The sequence below is a fragment of the Heterocephalus glaber genome, unplaced genomic scaffold (genome assembly GCF_053883595.1).
Source record: "Heterocephalus glaber isolate CG9 unplaced genomic scaffold, H.glaber_assembly_v1.0 deba00001479, whole genome shotgun sequence".
NCBI classification, from domain to species: Eukaryota; Metazoa; Chordata; class Mammalia; order Rodentia; family Bathyergidae; genus Heterocephalus; species Heterocephalus glaber.
The window spans coordinates 5,114,181-5,135,731 of record NW_028258316.1 but is presented as its reverse complement, the minus strand read 5'-3'; the positions used below and the strand labels follow the sequence as shown (position 1 = coordinate 5,135,731).

The following is a 21,551-nucleotide window of genomic DNA, read 5'->3' as shown; positions in this document are numbered from 1 at the left end:
CACAACAATAAATCTAGTTACAACCACAGTATGTAGATTTATTTTTAACCTCTGAGAATCTTTCCTTATCTTCTGTGGGCAAAATCATTCTCATGCATTCATTTTCCAAGTGTTGAGAGCCAATCAAATGCCAAGCTTTGTGCTGGGTGCTGGAGAGAGCAACAAACAAGGCAAACCTAGCCTGTCTCAGTAGAGGTTTTATTCTAGTGGAAAAGACAGTCAAGAAACAAGTAGTTACACAATGACGTAAAACCAGTTGTGATAAGAGCTAAGATGATGAAGCCAGGATATTGGAGTATATACCAGTGGACCCGACCAGGCCTGGGGCCATCATACTCTTCTGGGGCAGGAGAGATAAGTGACCTAAATTACTGAAAGGAAAATGGAAAACGGGGGGGGGGGGCACCAGAACCCTGACTTCCTACTTAGGTGTTCTGTGCTTTTTGGACCAAACCTTGGAAAGCACCTTATGTGTGGGATAACAGCCTATTTATACTCAAAGGGAGAGCCAGCTAGAATATGGATGAATCAACACTCTCCCCTCAGCGATATTAAAAAACAATTCAAAACAGAACTTTCAATGATGTTAGGTCAGTAGAACCATCTCAGCTCAGGAAAGCTGATGCCAAATCCTTCATTTTTATAAGCATAGCAAAGTTAAAACACTCAACACACCCAGGCTGGGCAACAAGACAGCACTCAGCAAGAGCCACCATACTGCCAACTATGCGCTTCCCTATTTGGGCTGAAACATTTTGTCAGAAAGTAATCATCTCCAATCCTGCGATTTGGCCAAGTTCTTTTATTTTGCCATAATCTAGGAATCATTCCAATTTGATGTTACTCAATTAAAAAGAAGTTTCCTAAGCACCTACTGTGTGCCGAACTCAAAAAATGAGTCACTGTTCCAAAGGAACTCACGACCTAGCAGTGAAATCATTAACAAACTGTCTCAACCAGTGCTTTGACGATTGGTCAATCATATTTTTCAAGATTTCTCAGCATGTGGACATGGTGAGGGGAGGGAGCATTATTAAGTGAAGTCGTGTAGGATTTCATTTTCTTCCTTTCTTTGGTGCTCTTCTTGCTTCATAACTTCAAGATGGGCACAATGCTGGCAGCATGTTTCTCTATGAAATCCAACTCCTTGGCACCAAAGGGTTTGGGGAATATTAGATATGAGGGCAATTTGCTAATCTAAACACAGGCAGCCTAACTTGGACCGACCACTAACCAGATGTGTGTCGAAGTCACTAACCCTTGCTAATTTCGGGGGGTTTGTTTGCTCATTTATAAGATGGTGCATCCCAAAGGCTCAAGTATCTTCCAGCACTAAGATTCCTTTCCTTGCTTTGGAAAATCTGCACCTTGTCACTACCATTAAAAAGTTTTGAAATTACGTAAGTATTACAAGAAGCCTTCTTGCAATAGGGTTTGGACCCACAGCACCCAAGGAAGCAATGATGGTCCTGTGGTATTTCCTGCCCCCCCCCCCCCCCGCCAGTCCCGAGTTCGGAAAGAATGTGTAAGATGTCACCAAGGAGCCCCGGCCAGAAGTGGCGTTGCCCATCCTTCTGCAAACGGATTACCAGGCCTGGGGCCTCCCTCACAGCCTGTGGTGCTGCCTCCGGCCTCCACGTCGCACTCTGGTCCTCAGGGTGCCATCTCAAGGTGCTCTGTCCCAATATTCTAGCCCAGTGGTCATCCCAAGGAGGGGCTGTCAAGGGTCAGGGTTTCAGAGAACCCGAAGGCTGGGGGGCTGTCCTGGAAAAGCCACCATTGAAGTACCAAACGTAGTCAGGCGGGCACCCAGAGGCCACATCGAGCCTCAAGCGCCAGTCACGACATCACGGACTGCACTGCACCAAAGACCTTCCGCCAAGTTCGGGTCGTGACCCTCAACACCGACGCCTGCCTAGGGCCCTGGGCCCGCCCCTCGCCCTGCGGCCCCGCCCACTTCCGGTCGGACCGAGATCACGTGCCCTGATACCCTCCACCCTCGCGGACGCGGCTCTCCTCGCGGGGAGCGTCCTAGCGTCCCTTCCGCCGGAAGTGGGAAGACTTTCCCTTTCCGGCTACGGGTCCCCGAGCGGAGCGGGAGGACGGACCCGGGAGCCGAGTGGCGGCGGCGGCGGCGGCGGCGGCGGCGGTGGTGGTGGTGGTAATGGCGGAGCTGGTACAGGGGCAGAGTGCTCCGGTGGGCATGAAAGCCGAAGGCTTCGTGGACGCTCTGCACCGGGTCCGGCAGGTACGGCCTCAGCAGGCTGGCGGGAGCGCGAGAGGCCGAGGCGGGGCCGGGCCCGGAGGAAGGGGTCGGGCCTGGGGGCAGGAGGCAGCCAGAGCCGACGCCTGAGCGGGCCTGGGCGTCCGCGGGGCTGCTGCAGCCGGGATGGGCGGCGCCGCGAGGCCCAGGCCCAGCCGGTCGGGGGGGTCTCCCCAGGTGCCCGAAGCCACTGGGATAAGAGTGCCCACAGCGCTTGCCCCATGGCGTCCCCACGCTCAGGCTGGAACGAGACACAGGGCAGCCAGCGCGAATTTCAGGGGTTCGCGAGGGCTTTTGGAGAGCTCGTGGTGAGCAGCCAGGTGTAGACGTAAGGCAGCTGTCTCACGCCTTTTAAGTAGCTTGTTAAACCTTAGAAAGCACCCGTCCTTGGACTTTATGTATTTCGAGAGTGGAGTGGAAGAAACTAGGATATTTTATTTTTTGAGGATACTCTTTAAAGGGAGGTGTTAGAAGGGTGGTCCCCAAGAAGTAGAAGTTGTTCATGGCAATAGTTTTTCCTCCACGAGAGAGGATGTGATGTGGACTCATTCAGACAGCGAAACTTTACCATCTGACAATGTGCATTTTTGTCAGAAGTAAACTGGTTCTTAAGAGGTTACAAGCTTCCCTGAACAGTGAACATAAGGCCTGCCAAAAATATTCTCAGGTTTTTTGGCATGATGCTTAGAACAGATCATGTATTGTGTCTAAAACTTACAAGTTAGCACTAAAACACAAACTTCTTATGTTGTGTGTCTTCCTAAGTAATTACAAGCACGGATGCTTTAAAAGTTGCCCTGTAACTAATGACTGCTTGATTCCTAACAGAAAGCCGCAGGACTCATTGTATTAGAAGAAAGTCTCCGCTTGGGGGCTTGAAGATGTGATCTTCCCATCTCTTTCCAGTATGCCAAGGGAGGGAATCCTACCTGTCTCCCAGATACTGACTTTTCATGTTAACACTGATGCTCCTGTAGAATTACATTGGATCCCAGAACTTTCCAAACCTGTTTCCACCTAAAATTTTGTCTGACACATTGTTACTTGTTGGTTAGGTGCCAACCAATCCAGTAGTGAGTTTCCATCTTACTTAGACTTCAGAGCAACCAGCTGGCTGTAATGGATAAACATGCCATCCAGCTCCCTTTCCACCATTCTGCTTGCTGGCACATTACTGCGCTCTCCTCTGCAGTACAGGATCCTGAACCTTGTTTCTCACTGGCTACTAATAATGCAATGGCTTTCACTCTGTGCTGTATGTGACAGTCGTCTTGTTGGCCTGCTGTGTCCAGGAAAAATTATAGTCACTGTCTTAAAGAGCTCAGACCCTCAGTTTACAGGAGGCTGTAGTTGAACATTAAATGAATTTTGAACCATTGCGAAGACTTTCTGCTTCTCTTGAGCTGGTGGTTGGACAGCCTGCTCAAGAGGGAGACCCTCTGTTAAATGCTGCCCTAATGTGGACTGTTGAAGCAGTTGTGTTTACTCCTAGCAGTGAAAATGTCACTGGACTTGTCCTCAGCACCATTGACACGCAGTACCGAGCCCGCTGGAGCTGGGGCTGTAACTGTATTCCTTCTGAATGTTAACAGCTGAAGGTCCTTACTGTCTCCAAGGATTTGATGGCATTTAAAAACTAAAGGAGAAACAGGTTTGTGGGTACTTTTAGGTTGTCGTTATAGATTTGTATTGAGCAAGGATTGTGTGTTAGAAATCTGTAATGTGTGCTTGTAGTAAAGCTTGCCTCAAAAACTGGCATATTATTTGGGCATCTGTATGGCTGTGTATTCACCATTGAATACACAGCATATTGCAGAGTTGTGATTTTTTTTTTTCCCCCCTAGTAAATGAAAATACGACAGTATATTTCATTAAACACCAGTGACGGTCTATAAAGAGCCTCCTGGGAAGTTTGCTAGAGAGTGTTTGTAAGCTTTTTTTTTTTTTCTGTACTGGAGATCGAACTCAGGACCTTGCGCTTGCCCGGTAGGTGCGGCACCACTGAGCTACATCCTCGGCCCATGTAAGCTGTCTTGTACTCAGTTTTTCTAGCAAATTGTAACAGAGTCTGAGTTGACCCTGCTTGAATTTGAATCTGTAGTTTCAGCATCTGAACCACTAAGCTTCCTTTCTGGCATCTTGAAGTGTCTTTGTATATCCTTTGGACTCTTCCTAGCAGTGTGAACCAGTGATTGCTCCTAGTTATTTGGACATCATATTCTTAGATCAAAAGGGAGCCTCTGAAAATGTCATATGAAATTTAATTTTTTTCCCAAATAGTGGGAGGTCCCTTGAATTAATAGTGTTTGACACAAATGGGTAATTTACATCCATTCTGAAATGTGATCTGATTCAGTCCTATTGATGAAATTTAAAACTACTGGGTATTTCAAAACCTCATGGCTTGTTCTTCTGAGTCAATGGTTAGCACAAATAAAATATTTCTTCCATTAGTTTAGAGAAGGCAGGATCCTAATAAAGGTGGGATGTGGGGTCAAAGCCAAAGTGGGTCGTCTTGTTCCATGGCCATACTGTGTAGCTGTGTCCTGTCATCTAAGTTACAAGGGACCTCACTGAGATCATGGGCCAGCAGATTCAACTCTGTTTTATTTTTCTTTTTCCAGTTTCCCTGGAAAGTCTACCAGTAGTTTAGTAGCATGTGTCACTGGGTGCAAGCAATCACATGTTAACAAGGAAATGTGCTCCCACCATGTTATAGATTCCCAAGAGCCATCCTTGGGCTGGACCAGCTGTCTGTCAGGTGTTCTCTTGCCAAATTGCTAATACTCGGTGTGTGGGGGGGTGCCTGGGGATTGAACCAAGAGCCTTCACACTGAACCACATTGCCAAGCCCATTTATTTGCTTATTTATTTTTGAGGTAGAGTCTTGCTAAGTCACTAAGTTGCCCAGGCTGGACTTGAACTCACAATCCTCCTGCCTTGGTCTGCCAGAGCACTAGGATTATAGGCATGGGCCACCATGCCTGGCTCTGCTAATACTCTGGGAATTTAAGCTCCTGTTATGGTCTAGACCCAAGCAGTGTCCCTTTGCACTGCACAACTGGAGTGTTCTGCTGTATAGAATGCAGTATAAATGCCTCGTGGAGCTCAGCATCATGGTAGCCCTGCACCCAAATGACTGTGACCAAGCCATTGTAAAACCAATAGAAATAACATTTTGTTGGCTTTGGGGCTTGGAACTTAGTTTTTATTCATATCTTTTTTGGGGGAAATGTTGAATGGTGTGTTGCCTCAGAAATTCAGTCCTCCAGAAATGCATCCCCATGCTGCCTCTTCCTGCTTGAGCCTGAGCGGTGGATAATTGGAATGTGTGCTTATACCTTGGGCTGATCAGGACATTAGTGCTTTAAGATGCTGACTCTTCTATCAGCATGGAATTTCCTTTAAGAGAGCAGTATACATCTGCCGTTAAGAGAACAAGCTCCATTCATTGGCTGTTGGCTACGCCTTGGGAGATTTCTGCCTTTGATCATTTCATACACTCATGGGTTTTTTGGGGGGTTTTTTGGTACTGGGGATCGAACTCAGGACCTTGCACTTGTGAGGCAGGAAGCAGAACCACTGAGCTAAATCCCCAGCCCTCATGGTTTTGGTTCATGGTGCAACCCAGTGTATTGGACACCTGAGAGATTTTAGTTGTACACCATTGAGACTGTCTTGTTGACAGTCCAGTGGTTGAATTGTTCAAGTAGGCATTTTTCAGGGGACTTAACTCCTGCCTGTGCAGTCATTAGTTTTCTCAGACACTTGAAGGAAACCAGTGTCTGCATGCAGTCCATGGACTGCTCCTGTAACTCTGCTTTGATGGATGCAGTAAAGTACCCTGCAAAGAGCAAGTCCTCCTTAGAGAGTGTGTGATGTTACAGAGCCTGTTTGGGTCACTGCATGTTAATGGAGGTGCTGAGCTGCTTACTGGTCTTGAGAAGTAGATGGTAAATGAACTCCATTCACTGAATGCTTCTGAGCCTTGTCCCATTTTCAGCTGAGACTTCACTCAATCTGCCATCCCAGACGTCCATTCTATGAGACTTTGCTTTCTTTTAAAGCTCCCGTTGTCCTGGAGATACCTAGATAACAGTTCTCCCACTAGTGGCCCATGGACTAGAGAAGGTTTACGTTGGAGGCTTGCTCAGTTTGACCCACACAATACCAATATTTAGAAACGGAGAGTGACTTTGCATAAATATTGAGATTTTTAGCTTCTCTAGAAAATATCTGACCACCTTGTCCTGTGTGGCAGCCATCAGCAGGAGCTGAATAGCTGCCTCTTCATGTGGGTGTGGGCTCTGAGTTGCCTTCGCCCCAGGGCCATGCTACTCCTGTTTCACTCCAGCTGAGATTCCTGATTGACTGCTGATCCCTTTCCAGATTGTGGGCCCACCATCTCTGCTTTTCACCTGAAATTTCTGATGGAAAGAACTCTGGATGGGTGCTTAGGGGGTCTGAGTCCCCTGCAAGTAGCTGCAGGACCTTGAGCGAGGTGGTCTATACGGGGTTAGAGTACAGGCTGCCAATTACTAGATCACCATGGAAAAGAGTTAGTGGGCAAATAAGTTCAGGATGTACAGGGGTAAACTTGAATTCACTTCTCTACTGCAGGGCCTCTCAGCGTATTTAATAGGTTAAGTGCATTAACACCTGCATGGCTGGGAGGTTTGTGCATTGTAAATAGGCTGAAGTTATGTGACACTGTGCCCTCTTTTCATGGAGTCAAGTCATACTCTGTGACTCAAACTTCAGAATATGTAGGCTAGGGAGGTAACCAAGCGGTACAGCACTTACCTAGCGTGCACAAGGCCCTGGGCCAAGTTGTAGTCACACACACGCACACACAACACACACACACATGCACACACAGAGGCAACACTTTAGGGAATGTGTTAGATGCCCTCAGTGGTCCCAGATCATGAGCATTCAGAGCTTCCATCTATTTGACCGTATTACAGTGATTCTTTTGCTTCCTGCTATGTTATATTGGATATGTATTTAAACGCCCTTCTCTCCTGTGTTCTGTACAATCCTTTTATTTGTTGCTTTACCTTAGAATCATTCCAATTGAAAATGTTTCTCATTTGGAGTTTTATTATAAAGGTTGAGAATAATAGCCATTATGACTTTTGGTGTCATGAACTGCACTTTTATTCCAATAATGGACTGTAACAAATCGCTTGCAAGACAGAGTGGTGTTGGTGGGAGCAGTAGTGTGGTTCAGATCACTTTCCATTATTTGAGGTGCCACCAAGTCTGGCCTGTCACTGGGTGCTGGGGCCAGCTCAGACTCAGACAACTTTGTAGCTGGTTCATTGCGCTGTGGAGTTAGATCCGTCCTCACAGCACGAGAGCAAGGGCTGTGGTTCTTACTTTATGTTTGAAAATAACGAGACAAAGGGAAATAAAGCAGTTTTCTCAGAGAGGCACATATGCAGTTAATTATGTGTATGCAGTGGTTCTTGGTCCCACATCTTCTATATGGTGAGAAGTGGTTCCCTTGTGGGGTTAGTGGGTCTCCATCGTCATAGGATTGCTTGTTCTGATTTATGCCAGTAAATAGGGCAGGATGGGCAGGGCCAGGTCCCTGATGACAATAGCTACCATTCAGGCATCTGTGCTGTGCTGGGTGCCAGGCATGGATTCTTTGATGCATTCTCTTCAGTTGACGGTCCAGAGTCCCCCAGGGATGGCAATGAAGGGGCTAAGACTTTGAATCCAGACTCTTGAGTCAAGTTCTGTTCTCTCACTTACTAGCATAGTGACCTGGACAAGTCATTTAACTTCTTTAAACCTCAGTTTTCTCATCTTTAAAATGGAAATCAGTTCTGGTAGTAATTTTTTTTTTTCTGGTAGTAATTTTAAAATAATAGCTAAGCTGGGAGAGCTGGTGCACTCCTATAATCCCAGCTACTCTGCATGTGGAGGATCCTGTTTGGAGGCCAGCCCAGGCAATTTAGTGAGGCTGTCAGTAAATAAGTAAATAACAATAGCTAATCTTAAGTCTCTGCCTTGATGGGTGGAGGTCATGGTGGGAGTGGGTAATGCCTGCTGAAGGGAGCCAAGGCAGGCTTCTGGCACACCAGCAACTTTGTCTCCTTCCCTCCCTCCTTCTCATGCTGGGCTGGAACCCAGGGCCTCAGCAGTGCCAAGCACGTACTCTGCCAGCTCTGTCACTGAGATATACCCCATCCCGATGTTCTGTTTTTCCATCTGGCTGCCAGTTATGTCGGCATTTTAGTTTGTGAAGATACAGTCAGCTATAAACTTAAGATGTGTATACTTTTCTGTATCATTATATACCTCAGTATAGAAGGTTACAGTTGCAGACCTCTGTGGTTCCTTACTTTGTGTCCAGCGTGGTGCTGGGTGCTTTACATTAGTTACCTTGTATCCCCATGGATACAGTTCCAGGCCTACTGGCTCCAGATCCCATAGTAAAGACAGCAGCAGCTACTTTGTAAGGTCACTGAAGATTAAACGAGGGCACTGGCAGTCACTTAGTAAGTGCTCGATAAATCAGATCTACTGTCTTTTGTGACATTAATGGGAGTGGAATGAGAGATTAGGACTTGGCTCTGGCACTGTGACACGGGGCCCTCTCTCTGGGACTCCCAGCCACCCTGGGCCCTCCTGCCCTGGCACACACTGTTTCCTCCTGCCTCGGGGAGCAGAGGCTGCATGGTCCAGCCTGCGAACTGCATTCCCCCAGGTAGGGTGGCTCTGGCGGTCGTAGAGCCCAGGTCACAGGGACGCAGGAAGGGCTTCCGTGCCCTGGTTGGTAGCATGAACCTCTGTCTGCTGGGTCCCTGGGAATCCACTGTAGCTTTATTGAGTGGTGAAGTCCCGAAAATGTGAGGTTGCAGAGATTGTCACAGCTTCCCATTGGAAATCCATATTCCCCCTTCAGGAGATCTGCCGTATCAGTGAACCCTTGGTATACTATTCACTTCATGTTTTTTAAACTTAGATTTGTCTAAAATATTTTTAAAAGCAGTGTAAGTCATCATAAATGGAAAATGTTGTCATGCATAGCAAGTTACTAACAACAAAGTGTTAAGTTTTCAAATATTGGTCTGTGAACCTCCCAGAATTGCCTGTGTGTCTCTTTGGGAAACGGGCTCAGTCTGCCATGTGTTTTGCAGGTGCCAAGGGGCAGGACCCCTGAAGGGCTCACCCAAGGCCACAGATTGGCCTTGCTGGCCGGGAAACAGGGCTCCTGATTCCTGGGACCATGCTCCCACTCCCCGCGCCCCCTCTGACTGTGGAGTGGAGGCCGGATGGAAGTGGCGTTGGTTTACTTTTCATCTATCACTGTGCTGAAAATAGCACAGGGAGTGAGATAACCCATTGGTGCCCCCCAGGGGAGAAAGTAGCTTGTGTGATAGGAGAGTCCCTCAAGGTCACGCTTGCAGACAGGGACTAGAGTGGCCTCACTTCAGTGACTCATCTTCTGTCTGAAGGTGCTCATTCTGAACTGAAGGCTGGAGTAGCTACTGCTTAGAACCATCACTGGACCAGGAGGAAATGCCTGAGCTCCCTGGATGGGAGTCCTTAGGGTTAAGTCCTCAGGAGTTGAGATGTTTAAGGAAGTAGTGGGTGGAGGGCAGGGAGGCAGGAAGCCTACTGGGTAGGGAGCGTAGAGTCTCTAGCGGTGCTGGCGAGCCTGTGGCACATGTGCCTAAGCCAGCTGTCCACATTAAACCTCCAACACGCTCGCCATCCCTGCTCTACGGAGTCAGGCCCAGGTTTCAGTACTGCATCTGCCACTTCTAAGACGTTGGATGACTTTGGACAGGTCACTTAGTTTCTCTTGAGTCTTTTTCTTAAATGGATGTAATAGAGAAACACGGTTTCTCAGTAATACTAAAATATAATATACAATGTAATATAAATAAATTATAGCATCACTGTATATTTGGTGTTGAGCTCATATGTAACATTTGCGAGTCCTAACACCCTTAGAGCTACACCTTTTAAATAGTCCATGCTGCTCCCCTCAAAGTGGAAATTTCCAAGTTATAGATGACAGAAGCAAGTATAATTAAGAAAAAATACAAATCTGAAAGCCTTAGTCACATTTTAAAAGGATGCTTGTCAGTGTTTTTTTTTTTTTTTTGTACCAGGGATCGAACTCGGGTTCTTGTGCTTGCACAGCAGGCGGCAAAACCACTGAGCTAAATCCCTGGCCCTGCTTGTCAGTTTAATCAAAATCAGAAACAAGGAATTAATGTAACTTCTAAAATACTAGCTTTGGGGGAAATGGCATCAAGAAACCTATTACAACTGCGTGAATTGTCAGGAAGGCCAGAGGCTGGGTAACACATTTCAGCTCCTCCTCTCCTTTCTTTCTTCCTTTTATGCCACTGAGAATTGAGCTCTGGCCTTCTGCAGGCTAGACAAGCACTCTACCACTGAGCTACATGAGCGATGTCCCCAGCCAGCCCTTTTAAATTGTTTTTCTGTATTTTTTTTTTTTTTGGTATGGGGATCGAACTCAGGTCCTTCCACTTGCACAGCAGGCGGCGAAACCACTGACCTAAATCCCCGGCCCTACTTTATTGTATTTTGAGACAGGGTCTTTAAATTGCCTGGCTGGCCTCAAATGTGTGACCCTTCTGCCGCAGCCTCCAAATTAGCTGGGATTACAGGTGTGAGCCACTGTGCCAGCTCACATCCACCGCCTTAGAAGGGAGGGCGAAGAAGTGGGAGCAGGAAGTGTCATCAGAAGGAAGCAGGTTAAGGTGCCCAGTGTGTCTGGGTCCTACTTGTCTGGGCATGTGAGTTGGTCCCCAGCACTGCCCACCATCCAGGACCCCACTGAGAGGCATGTGCCTTTACCCCTTTTTTGTCCCGGAGTCTTTGCAGCGTTTGCTGGGAATGTTCGGGGCCTGTTTGTGTGGGGTTTTATTTTTTATTTTTTTCAGTACTGGAGATTGAACCCAAGGCCTCTGCACTCAGCTACATCCTCAGCCATTTGTTTGTTTTTGCAGTACTGGGCATTGGCCCCATGGGCTCTGCACTGAGCTAAGTCTCTAGCCCATTTTTAAAATATTTTTATTTTGAAACAAGGTCTGAGTAAGTCACTAAAGTTGCCCAGGCTGAGCTCAAACTCTCAATCCTCCTGCCTCAGCCTCCCAGAGTGCTGGGATTGCAGGTGTGAGCCACCGTGCCTGGAGTGGGACCAGTGATCTTGACAACCCTTACTCTAGCGGTTGTCTCTCAGTTTATCGTGCCATTGAAAGGGCCTCCCTGGGTAGAAGACACTGTAGGTTCTCACCTTGCTAATCCAGCTGCTCGCCAGCTGAGTCCTTAAAGGCTGCGTTTGCATCTTGAGCAGCCAACCAGCACCAGCTTATCCGAGGCACGTGGGCGAGGAGACTGCGGGCAGGGCAGAGCACTGGCCCTCAGACAGGATTCTGCATCAGTGTCTTGTTCTGAGCCTTGGCTGGGGGGGTAGGGGTAAACAAGCGCTTGTCCAAATGTCCGTCCTCCAGCCTCGACAGGGTGAGTGAGCTGTCCACCCCACCAGGGCCCGAGTATGCGAGGGTGGTCTCTGCGGCTCCTCACTGTGCCGCCCTCCCACACAGGCAGCCACACTGAGCATGAACCAGTTGGCATCGTGGCTTCTTCCGTCTTGGTCACTTGCCTCGTGGCTGGCTCAGCGTACGCATACGCAGCACTTCGCCCCTGCAGGGAAGAGGTTTATTTGGATCATGTTTTAGTTCATAGCAGAGGAGAGGGTGGGAACCTGAGGGAGAGATCCTGTCAGGTGACCCCTGGTGACCACCCTCTTCCTCTTGTATGAGGCCCCACTTCCTAACAGCACCTTTAGCTATAGCACCCATGATTCAGTCACCTTGCAGAAGCCCCGCCTGTGAGCACATGAGGCTGGAGGGGGTCATCTAGAGAGAGCTAAGCCATAACATGTTCTAGGAAACTTTCCAGCACTAGAGGTTAACCCCAGGGCTTTGCACAGATCTGTGTCCTGGCCTTGGTTTTGTTTTTCATTTTGAGACAGGCGCTTGCTAAGTTACCAGGTTGTCCAGTGTGGGCCGAACTTGCGAACCTACTGCCTCAGCCTCACAATATGCTAAGATTATAGGTGTGCACCACCACCCCTGGCTTAACAAAGCGACTTACTGAAGTCAGGTGACGCAGCAGTCTTGTTGGCTGACTCCTGGCCTAGGCCACAGCAGTGCCTCCTAACTGGCGTCCCTGCCTTTGTCCCTTAGTCTCTTTTCCATGTAGCATAGCTTTTAAATACAGCAGTACAAGCGCTTATCCAGAAACTGAGCATGTTTCTCACTGATGCGGCCTGCAGTGGCCTCCCATCAACCATGGTGTAAACCCGGGCTCCTGACTGTGGCCCTGTATGAACTGCTGGACAGAACACATCTGCTTCCTTCCGGTTGGCAACGTTTTCTCTGTTCACCCTTGCCCCAGCCTCAGGGCCTTCACGTGAGCTGTCCGGCCCTTCTTCCTCTCCTTCTGTAGCCAGTTCCTGGTCCTTGTTAGGTCTCACGGGGACATTGCCTCCTCCCAGTGGCCTCCCAGGGCCACCCTCTCCAGCAGCTCCGCCGAGGCCTCTGTGTGTCTGCTCCTCATCACCGGAACGATGAGCTGTGGGTCACCTTGTGGATCCCTGACCCTGCACACGCACACCAGCTGCCGGCCCATGACAGTTGGGCCCCAGGGTCTCGTTCTGGATGTGGTACCAAGCATTTGGTGGAGGCGTTGCTCATTTAGGGTGAAGCATTTCTGGTGTTCAGAGTGCTCTTTATTCAAGGACTCTCACCATCCTCTGGGAAACTGTATAAACAGCATCACAGCTGGGGTCTTGTGCACCTAGAAGAGAGGCTGCCTGGTGGCTCAGAACTAGTAACGAGACCCAGCACCACCAAACCCCAGATGCGAGGCCGGCATCTGGAGCCCAGTAGCGATTGTCTTCGGTTGTTTACTTGGTGAAGGTTATGTTTCTTTATGTCGGTACTGGCCAGCCTCACACTTCTGGGTGCTTGGGGACCAGCTCAGCACAACCGGTAGGGACTGTGCTGTACAGGAAGCTATGCTGGCTGCTGCTCCACCCACCCTGGGTGTAAGCACAGCAGAGGGGCCACCACACGAGCAGTTGAGGTGAATATTCCTTTGGGTGAGGGAGTTGGCTTATTATCAAGATCATATTGGGGCCGGGGATTTAGCTCAGTGGTTTTGCCGCCTGCTGCACAAGCGCAAGGACCCGAGTTCGATCCCCGGTACCAAAAAAAAAAAAAAAGATCATATTTAATTTCCTGATGAGAACAACGTGGATGTGTGAGTTCTGTTTCCCATTTATTTCTGCAGAAAAATTTTAGTAGCTATGTTCTGTTCTTTCCCTGATAACATTAGCAGCGAGGAAGCCCACAGAGGTGGCCTCCCGCTGTCTGATGCAGGACACATCCTGTTAGAAGGAGCTGCTGTGTGTCTAGCTTCCCCTCAGTTGGGAGACATCATTAGGGGGATATATCTGCAGAGTTGTCACTTGTGAGCAAACAAGGGGACAAGAGTATGGGGAGTTGAACCCAGAGCCTTTGCACTGAGCTACATCCCGAGCCCCTCCCCCTGTTTTTGTTTTGTTTTTTGTTATTTTGAGACAAGGTCTTACTAAGTCACTGTGTTTCCCAGGCTGGGCCAGAACTTGGTGATCCTCCTGCCTCAGCCTCCCTGAGTGCTGGGACTACAGCTGAGTACTACCACGACAGGCTTTTTTTTTTTTTTTGTACCGGGGATCGAACTCGTGTTCTTGGGCTTGTGGGGCAGGCGGCCGAACCACTGAGCTAAATCCCCGGCCCCAGGCTTCTTTTTTGGTGCTCTTGGGTAATGTGTTGCCCAAGGGAAGGAATCCTGTGATGAAACCTTTCCAACAAAGAATTCCATATTGTCTTCTTGCTTTTTTTTTCCCCTTAAAATACCTATTTTGTTTAGTGGCTACTTAAAAATACTTTGCTTACCAGGAGTCACATTTTGGAAAGTATTTTATGTCTAAAGACACATTATTATTAAGACCATTAGAAAACTTAGTTAATTAGGGGAAGCATTTGTCCCATCACGACAGCAGCATGCTTTACCCCAGGTAGGGGAGAAACGTGGTGGCGGCCCCTTCTAAGGGCTGTGCTCTTTCTCCTGTGAATACAGCTGTGCGTTATACTGAGTATTTAAATCTGATTCTCTCTGTAGATTGCTGCTAAAATTGATTCAATTCCTCACTTGAATAATTCCACACCTCTAGTGGACCCCTCAGTGTACGGATATGGAGTACAGAAGCGGCCCTTGGATGACGGAGGTAAGTTGCCGCAGATACCTTGCCTTGCCAGTGGCAGTGGACCTGCCAGTTTAGCTTCAGTTCGCGTCAGCCACTTCCTCGGCAGCTTCTCCCCAGCACCCTTTAAAGGAAGGGTTCGGGATGATTTTTCTCCACAGTTCACCAGCCTTTAAGTTCCTATCTGCCTCGACAGTACAGGAATCTTTTCAGCTGGACTCCAAGGCAGGGGCTTGGCCTCCAGCATCTGTTTGGAAGCCTCGTGGCCCACTTGAGAATATCGCTTGAATTTGCCCTGTTCTTCAAGTGCACGCATGGGAACTGAAGGTCCCACTTTTCCCCAGAGGAAAGCTAAGATTTGGTGTATGGCGCTGCAGAAGTGGTGGCTGCATCTTGACCTCAAAGGGAAGAGAGGCAGTGAGCTCTCTGCAGTCTCCTCTGGGTTGTCACCATCTCTGTTTGTGATAGGCTCCCTCATTCATTCATTCACTGTTTTACTGGTTCGCTTGTATTCCCTGCTCCATCCCAACAGGAACTTGAGGCCGTGTAGAGGCAGGCGCGTGTCAGCAGTGCTTTGGCAGAGTTTGCCAAGTGTTCCTGCGCTGCTCTCAGCTCCCTTTATCATCTTGTCTTGCATTGCTCTCCAGGGGTAGGGGCCCTAGGCTGTGCATGAGGCTTCTCTGCTGTTCTGTCTGTGGGCCTGCAAGCACACCCAGGTGTGTGTATGTACTTTCCTCTGTGGTAGATCGAGACACAGAATAGTACATGTTGTGTGACCTCCTTTTCCATAACAGGCATGTGTTTTTATGTGTGTAGGAGAATGAAACTTAGTGTGACTGAGTTCTCTGGTCTCTGGGAATTCTGAAAGAGGCAATGGCATTGTTTTCAGATGTGGGAACTTCTTTGGGATAATTGTTTGGACTCAAAGGGTGAAGTGCTTTAAGGGGACTGCACTCACTTGAATGTGAAGGTTCCTGTCTGTTTAAAACTGGGGTCACACACGCAGACAGTGTACTCTGCTCTGGGGCCCCGTCCCGTGTGCTTTTCCTGCTTGCCTGGTGGTGGCGGCTTCTGCATTCCCCCTGGTGACGAGCTTCGCTGCACCTCGCACAGGAAGAGTGGCCATGCTTTGCTTCCCCCTGTAGGGTATCAGTGTAAAGATAAAACTAGGCTGTCCGCTCCCGCTCACAGATCTCGTTAATGGACAGTGTCTCTCTGGCCCAGTGTTTCCAGAAATCAAGATCAATACGAATACGTCTCACAACCTGTTTGGCCTGCCTTCCCTGCCAACTCAGCCTTGTTGTCCCCCAGCGCCTGGCGCTGAAGTGCCGCCCCTTAGGCGGGCGGCACACAGTTAGGCACCATGTCCTTGTGTAGGGAACACCTGACACTTGCGGATGGAGCCCTCTGGCCTGGTGCAGACATTTGTCTCCGGTCAGTGCTTTACACCCCCATTTGCAAGAACCCAGCTAAAGGCCCTGCATTCATCGAGGAAGAGAAGCAAGCAGCAGACAGGGAGCTGACTCGGCCAGGGCCACCAGGGGGCCAGAGCCCACCCGAGGCCCTGTGCATTTTAGCGGGCACAGTCACAGCTTTCGTCTGAAATCCTGATGCTTCACATCTGCCTATGTGCAGAGTGAGTTCTCCCAGACAGAAAACTAACACGGTTGCTCTTTCCCCTCGACAGTGAGCCTTCTTTTAGTGAGAAGGGCCAAGCAGGAGCCCTGCCATTTCCTGCAGGTCTGCAGGCTCATCTGCACACTGGGCACATTCCCTCCAGCCTTTTACCCTCCACATAATAGTCTGATAAAATCATTCCTCTTGTTTTGTTTTGTTTTTTGAGATAGAGTCTCACTATATAGTTCAGGGTGGCCTCGAACTCACAGTGATTCTGCTTCAGCCTCTCTGGAGTGCTGGAATGAAATGTGCACACTACCACGCCTGGCCATTATTCCTCTCCTGTTGAGCACTGTTAGATAAGAGTTACACAGATTTGTTTTCTCCAAGTGGCTGTCCACGTGTAGAAATTGGGCTCACTGTCGAGTTCAGCAGGAGCCCTGGGAACCCCAGTGTGGGCCAGCTGCAGCTTTGCTTTATCACCTGTCTTCTGGAGGCAATATGTGAGCAGCAGGTTCTGCTGGGAGCCGGTGCTGTGTCTTGGGCACTTTGGGCCTTAGAGTCTCAACGATCCTGTGTGAGCAAAGTCTGAAAACGCCTGGAGGCAGAGCGGGATGCAAGAATCCCAGCACTTTCTTCATCGAGGCAGAGATTTCCAAGGTTTGCAGTCTTTTGTTTGTTTGGCTTGGCCGGGTGTTTTCAGACAGAAGCTCACTAGATCGCTGCTTTAGCAATGTGAACTTTCTCACTCTCCTTCAGAGCAGAGTTCTTTAACCTTTAGGAGGGCGAGGTTCAGTGCCCTGAAACCACAGGTGTTATTCAGGCCTACTTAAAACGTGTCAGCTCTGAATTTAACCAGAAGGAGCCTGAGGGTAGGGCTGATTGGGGTGTTGAGGTTTGCAGACAGGTGCATGGGTTGGAGTAGTGAATGTGTGCGAGACAGTGCAGTGGCGTGGGTTTGTCCCCATATAGAAAGGGGCTGGGGAGTGGGCATTTTGAGCCACCGGGGAGAATCTGCTTGGAACCCAGAGCCCCGCTTCCAGGGCCTGCTCGATGCCCTTCCTGGCAAGAGCAGCCCTCCCGCTGCCCCAGCTTTCCATGGATTGGGTTGCTCTTCCTGTTCGCATCTCAGTCTTGACACCCACACTGTTAACAGTCTGAGGTATGCCTCTGGCACCCCACCAGGGCAGGCATCCTGGCCTGTGCTCGCTGGCACTTCAGGCCACACGGGAGCCTGTCTGACCTTTTTGAGTCCTCTCCTTGGGCGGATGTCCGCTCCAGCAACCAGGGAGGTGTGGATCTTCCCTGTCCTCCCAGCCTCCATGCCCTGCCTGTCACCTGGCTGGCTGCTTGGCTGGTATGACTTCTCCAGGAGACCTCAAACTGCACTGCCGAGCTGTGCTGCTTCACCTTCCCACCTTCCCTCCTGCCCCTTTGTCCTTCCCTCCCCTCATCAGGAGTAAGAAATCACATGCTGTCTGAGTCTCAGAAGGGGCCCGTTTGTCCCTTTCCTGGGGTCCCCAGCACTCCCTCCTTTGTTTTGTGGGGACCTGTGTTCTCCTTGTACTTGAGTCTCCACGATCAGTGATCTGTTTCCCCCAAGCTGCAGGTAGTGGAGGCAGTGACGCTCCTGCTCAGCTTCTCCCTCACCAGCTCCTGTCATTAGCATTTTCACAGTGGGAGAAGCTTGCTCCAAATCTAAAGGACGGTAGTAACTAAGAATTAGCTAACTTGCCGGGGATTTAGCTCAGTGGTTCCATCGCCTGCCTCTCGAGTGCAAGGTCCTGAGTTCAATCCCTGTTACAAAAAAGAATTAGCTAACTTAAATTCAGCTTTTTCCTAACAGACCAGCCAGGAAATAGTTTGGCTTGCATACCCCATCCCACTACTCAGCTGTGCCACTAGAACTCAGATGCAGCCATGCACACAGGTAAACAAGCCCTGGCTGTGTTCAGCAGGGCAGTATGTTTGTTTTTTTTGGTTTTTTGGTTTTTTGGGTTTTTTTGGTGCCGGGGATCAAATTCAGGTCCTTGCGCTTGCGCAGCAGGTGACGAAACCACTGAGCTAAATCCCTGGCCCAGCATCGCAGTATGTACGAAGCAGGCAGCTGCCCTCAGGCAGAGTGCCAACCTCCAATCTAAAGCACCAGCCTCATGAATGGTGGGCCCCCACACCTGCAAGGGAAGTGTACGCAGAGTCCCCAGCCACTGTCCTTAATTAAACCGGGCTCCCAGCGGCATGGCAGGTCCTGCCGCCTTGCTGGCCTTGCCCTTGAGAAGCCAGGTGACCTTGTGTTTACTCCAGAGCAGGTGGAACACTGGGTCTCCTCAGCATGCCTAGCAGGGAGTACAGCCTCTGGGGTTCCTGCCCTAGGAGCACTTCGGGGCCAGGCCTCACCCTCTTCCCGCTCCTGTGACGGGTGCCATATTCCAGCTGTGGGTGACCGAAGCCCTGCTCTTGCCAGGTGACTTTGTTTTGTTTTGTTTTGTTTTTGGTACTGGGGATCGAACTCGGGTCCTTGCACTTGCAATTCAGGCGCGGTGCCACTGAGCTAAATCCCCAGTCTGGCCCTTGATGCTTGTGATACCGTTTGGTGTGGTGCTGCACTGCCTCAGGCTCTTGTTTTTTGAGACAGGGCCTCGCTATGCAGTCCAGGCTGGCCTCACACTCACTGTGTAGTCCAGGCTGGCCTTGAACTCAAAGTGATCCTTCTGCCTTGGCCTCCCAAGTGCTGGGATTCCAGGCATGCACCACCATGCCTGGCTGCTTCATTTTATTTTGACAGTATTTTCTGAGGTGAAGGAAGATTTCTTGAGCATATTGTCAAGTGGAGTATTTAGAGGAAGATTGAAAGAAAATACTTTTATGATCCTTCTCAGGTATGTCAACCCTTGTAGCATAGAGCAAAGAGGAGGAGCAAAAGCAGAATGAGGAGGAAATGTTTTTTTTTTGTTGGGGTTTTTTATAGGCTGTTTTGTTTTTCTGTATTGTGGCTTGAGTCCAGGGCCTGCACACTAAACTACACCCCTGGCTTTTATTTATTTATCTATTTTATTTATTTATTTATTTATTTTATTTATTTATTTATTTATTTTTGAGACAGGGTCTCACCATGTAACCCACACTGGCCTTGAACTCAGGATCCTCCTGCCTCAGCCTCTCAAGGCCTGGCATTACAGGCGTGTGCCACCACGTCCAGCAGGCAGAAGGGTTTTGGGTTTTTTTGTACTGAGGATTGAACTCAGGACTTTGTGCTTACCAGGCAGGTGCAGCGCCACTGGGCTACGTCCCTGGCCCAAGATTTTCTCAGTCCTAGCATGAGAGATGACAGCCAGCCAGTGGCGCACACCTGTGATCCCAGCTACTTGGGCTGAGGCAGGGAGATCTCAAGTGTAAGGGAAACCTGGGCAGCTTAGTGAGATCCTGTCTCAAAATAAAATTTCAAAAATAGAGAGATGAGGGGACCAGGCAGTGATGAGGACCAGGTTGGTTGCAGCTAAATGACCTGGGCACCCAGTCCGCTGCCTGCCGCTGCCGCATTGCCTCGGCCCACAGGCACCAGTGGCCCGGCTTTGGGAAGAAAAGCGGGAATCTTTGATGCCAGTGCTTTCCCTGAGGGGTCAGGGCAGACATCGGGATGTGCAGAGCAGGCGGGGCAAGGAGCAGAGCATCAGTTTCCTCAGGCTGCCCAGAGGACTCGGTGTTGGGCCCACTGCCTGGAGGTGACCACTGCAGGTGTCCGCCGGCTTCCCGCCCCTCCCGGGCAGGTGTGTGCAGCATCTGGAAGGCCAAGGTCCTCAGACAGGGCCCCAAGCTGACACGAAGTCTGACCTCAGAAGGAAGCAGCCCTGCCTTCCCTGCCCCTTTCTTCTGCCCTCCATTCATCTCAGGACTGAAATTCAGGAGCAGAGTGGCATTGGGTGCGGGCGGGGCCTGGGCGATGCGAAGCAGCAAGGGGCACAGAGCTGCATCCTGGGGAGACGGAGCTGAGCTACTGGCAGTGCTTGGCCAGGCAGTGGGTGGGAGACATTTCCCACGGAGCCCAGTGCAGTGGCGGTGGTGGCTTAAGGTGGCCCTGAGTTTTCAAAGCTCTTAGGGCGTAGGTTAGGCAGAGTGGCTCTCTACCCTGGCTGGGTGTAAGGATCACCCAAGAAGCTTTTTAAAACTCACCTTGACAGCTCAGCCTCCCCAGAAAGTAGTTTTGCAGTCTTACAAACTACACCCATGCTCCCATGCAGCCCACAGTTGCACTGCTGGGCATTTATCCCCCAGGAAGTGGAAACAGCTTCTGCACAACGCTTCTCCACACATGCCCAGAGCAGCTATGTCCATAGTGACCCTTCCCAGAATGTGTGTCCTTTGGGCCATGGAGGCTTGGGCCTAGCCACCGTGCCAAGGAAGAGTACTCAGCAGGAAAAAGGGACCGACGCTGTGTGTGGCAACCTGGCCACAGCTCCAGGAACTCCGCCCTGCACAAAAGGCCAACCAGCATTTTGGGATGAACAGTAGCTGTGTGGCTCTAGGCAGGTTGCTTAACATCTCTGAGGCTCACCTGTAAGAGCTTGTTACACTTATGTCATGAGATCATCCAATGTTTAAAAACACCAGTCTGACAATCTGAATAATCAGTTCTCCACCAGAACTAGCTGGTATACACACATTAAAGCATGTGTAACTTAAAAACTTTATGAAATACACACCTTTATTGTGTTACATTCTGTGTAACATTGTGTTACATTTCCGTGTCATTTTTAAGTAAAGCTCCTGTGACTCCCTCTGTTGAGTTCACCGGCTTACACGGAAGCAAGGCTTGGCGCTGAATAGAAGGCTGTGGAGCTTCTCTTCCCTCCCTGTGCTCTGTGGCTCCTTGAGTGAGTCCTGGTCCGGGCCGGGTGAGGTTCCGATGCAGCTGCCTGGCTCCCTACCCCGTGGCAGAGACTCCCCTGTGTGCCTTTCATCCCAGGCCTGGCCTGGGCCCAGCACCTAAGAGGCCCTGGCAGTGGCGAGGCAGGGGTGGCGGTGTGAGCCCGGGATGCAGGGCAGAAGGGCTGCCTCCTGTCCCTCCCCTCGGGCCATGGGCTGTGGGAGCAGGTACCACAAGAGGCCCCCGGTGGGGCCGCAGAAGAGTGCAGACTGCCAGGAGGAGCGACAGTGAGGAGATAAACTTTACTCTCGCTGTTGAAAAATAAATAATCTGCAAACTTAATGACAGGTCGTCTTCCGCTGAACTCGGTGGGCAGCTTTGGCAGCTGAGAGGAGAGCTGCTGCACGTGCCGGACACGGGAGGCCTTTGTGTCCCCCTCTCAGAAGGGGGGTGGTAGGACAGCCCCTGCTTCGGACGAAGGTCTGGGGTGGGATTTGCCA

General features: G+C 49.9%; 1 protein-coding gene across 3 annotated transcripts in view; it reads left to right on the top strand.

The window, feature by feature from the left end:
- Positions 1–2,087: 2,087 nt before the first annotated feature.
- Fubp3 (far upstream element binding protein 3) overlaps positions 2,088–21,551 on the top strand; it is a 44,235-nt gene continuing 24,771 nt past the window's right edge. For all 3 annotated transcript variants that reach the window (XM_021261869.2, XM_004849109.4, XM_087183047.1), the window contains exons 1-2: positions 2,088–2,248; positions 14,489–14,594. In XM_021261869.2, coding sequence (XP_021117528.1) covers positions 2,165–2,248; positions 14,489–14,594 — 190 coding nt within the window. In that variant the 5' untranslated portion in view covers positions 2,088–2,164. The remainder of the gene's footprint in view (positions 2,249–14,488; positions 14,595–21,551) is intronic.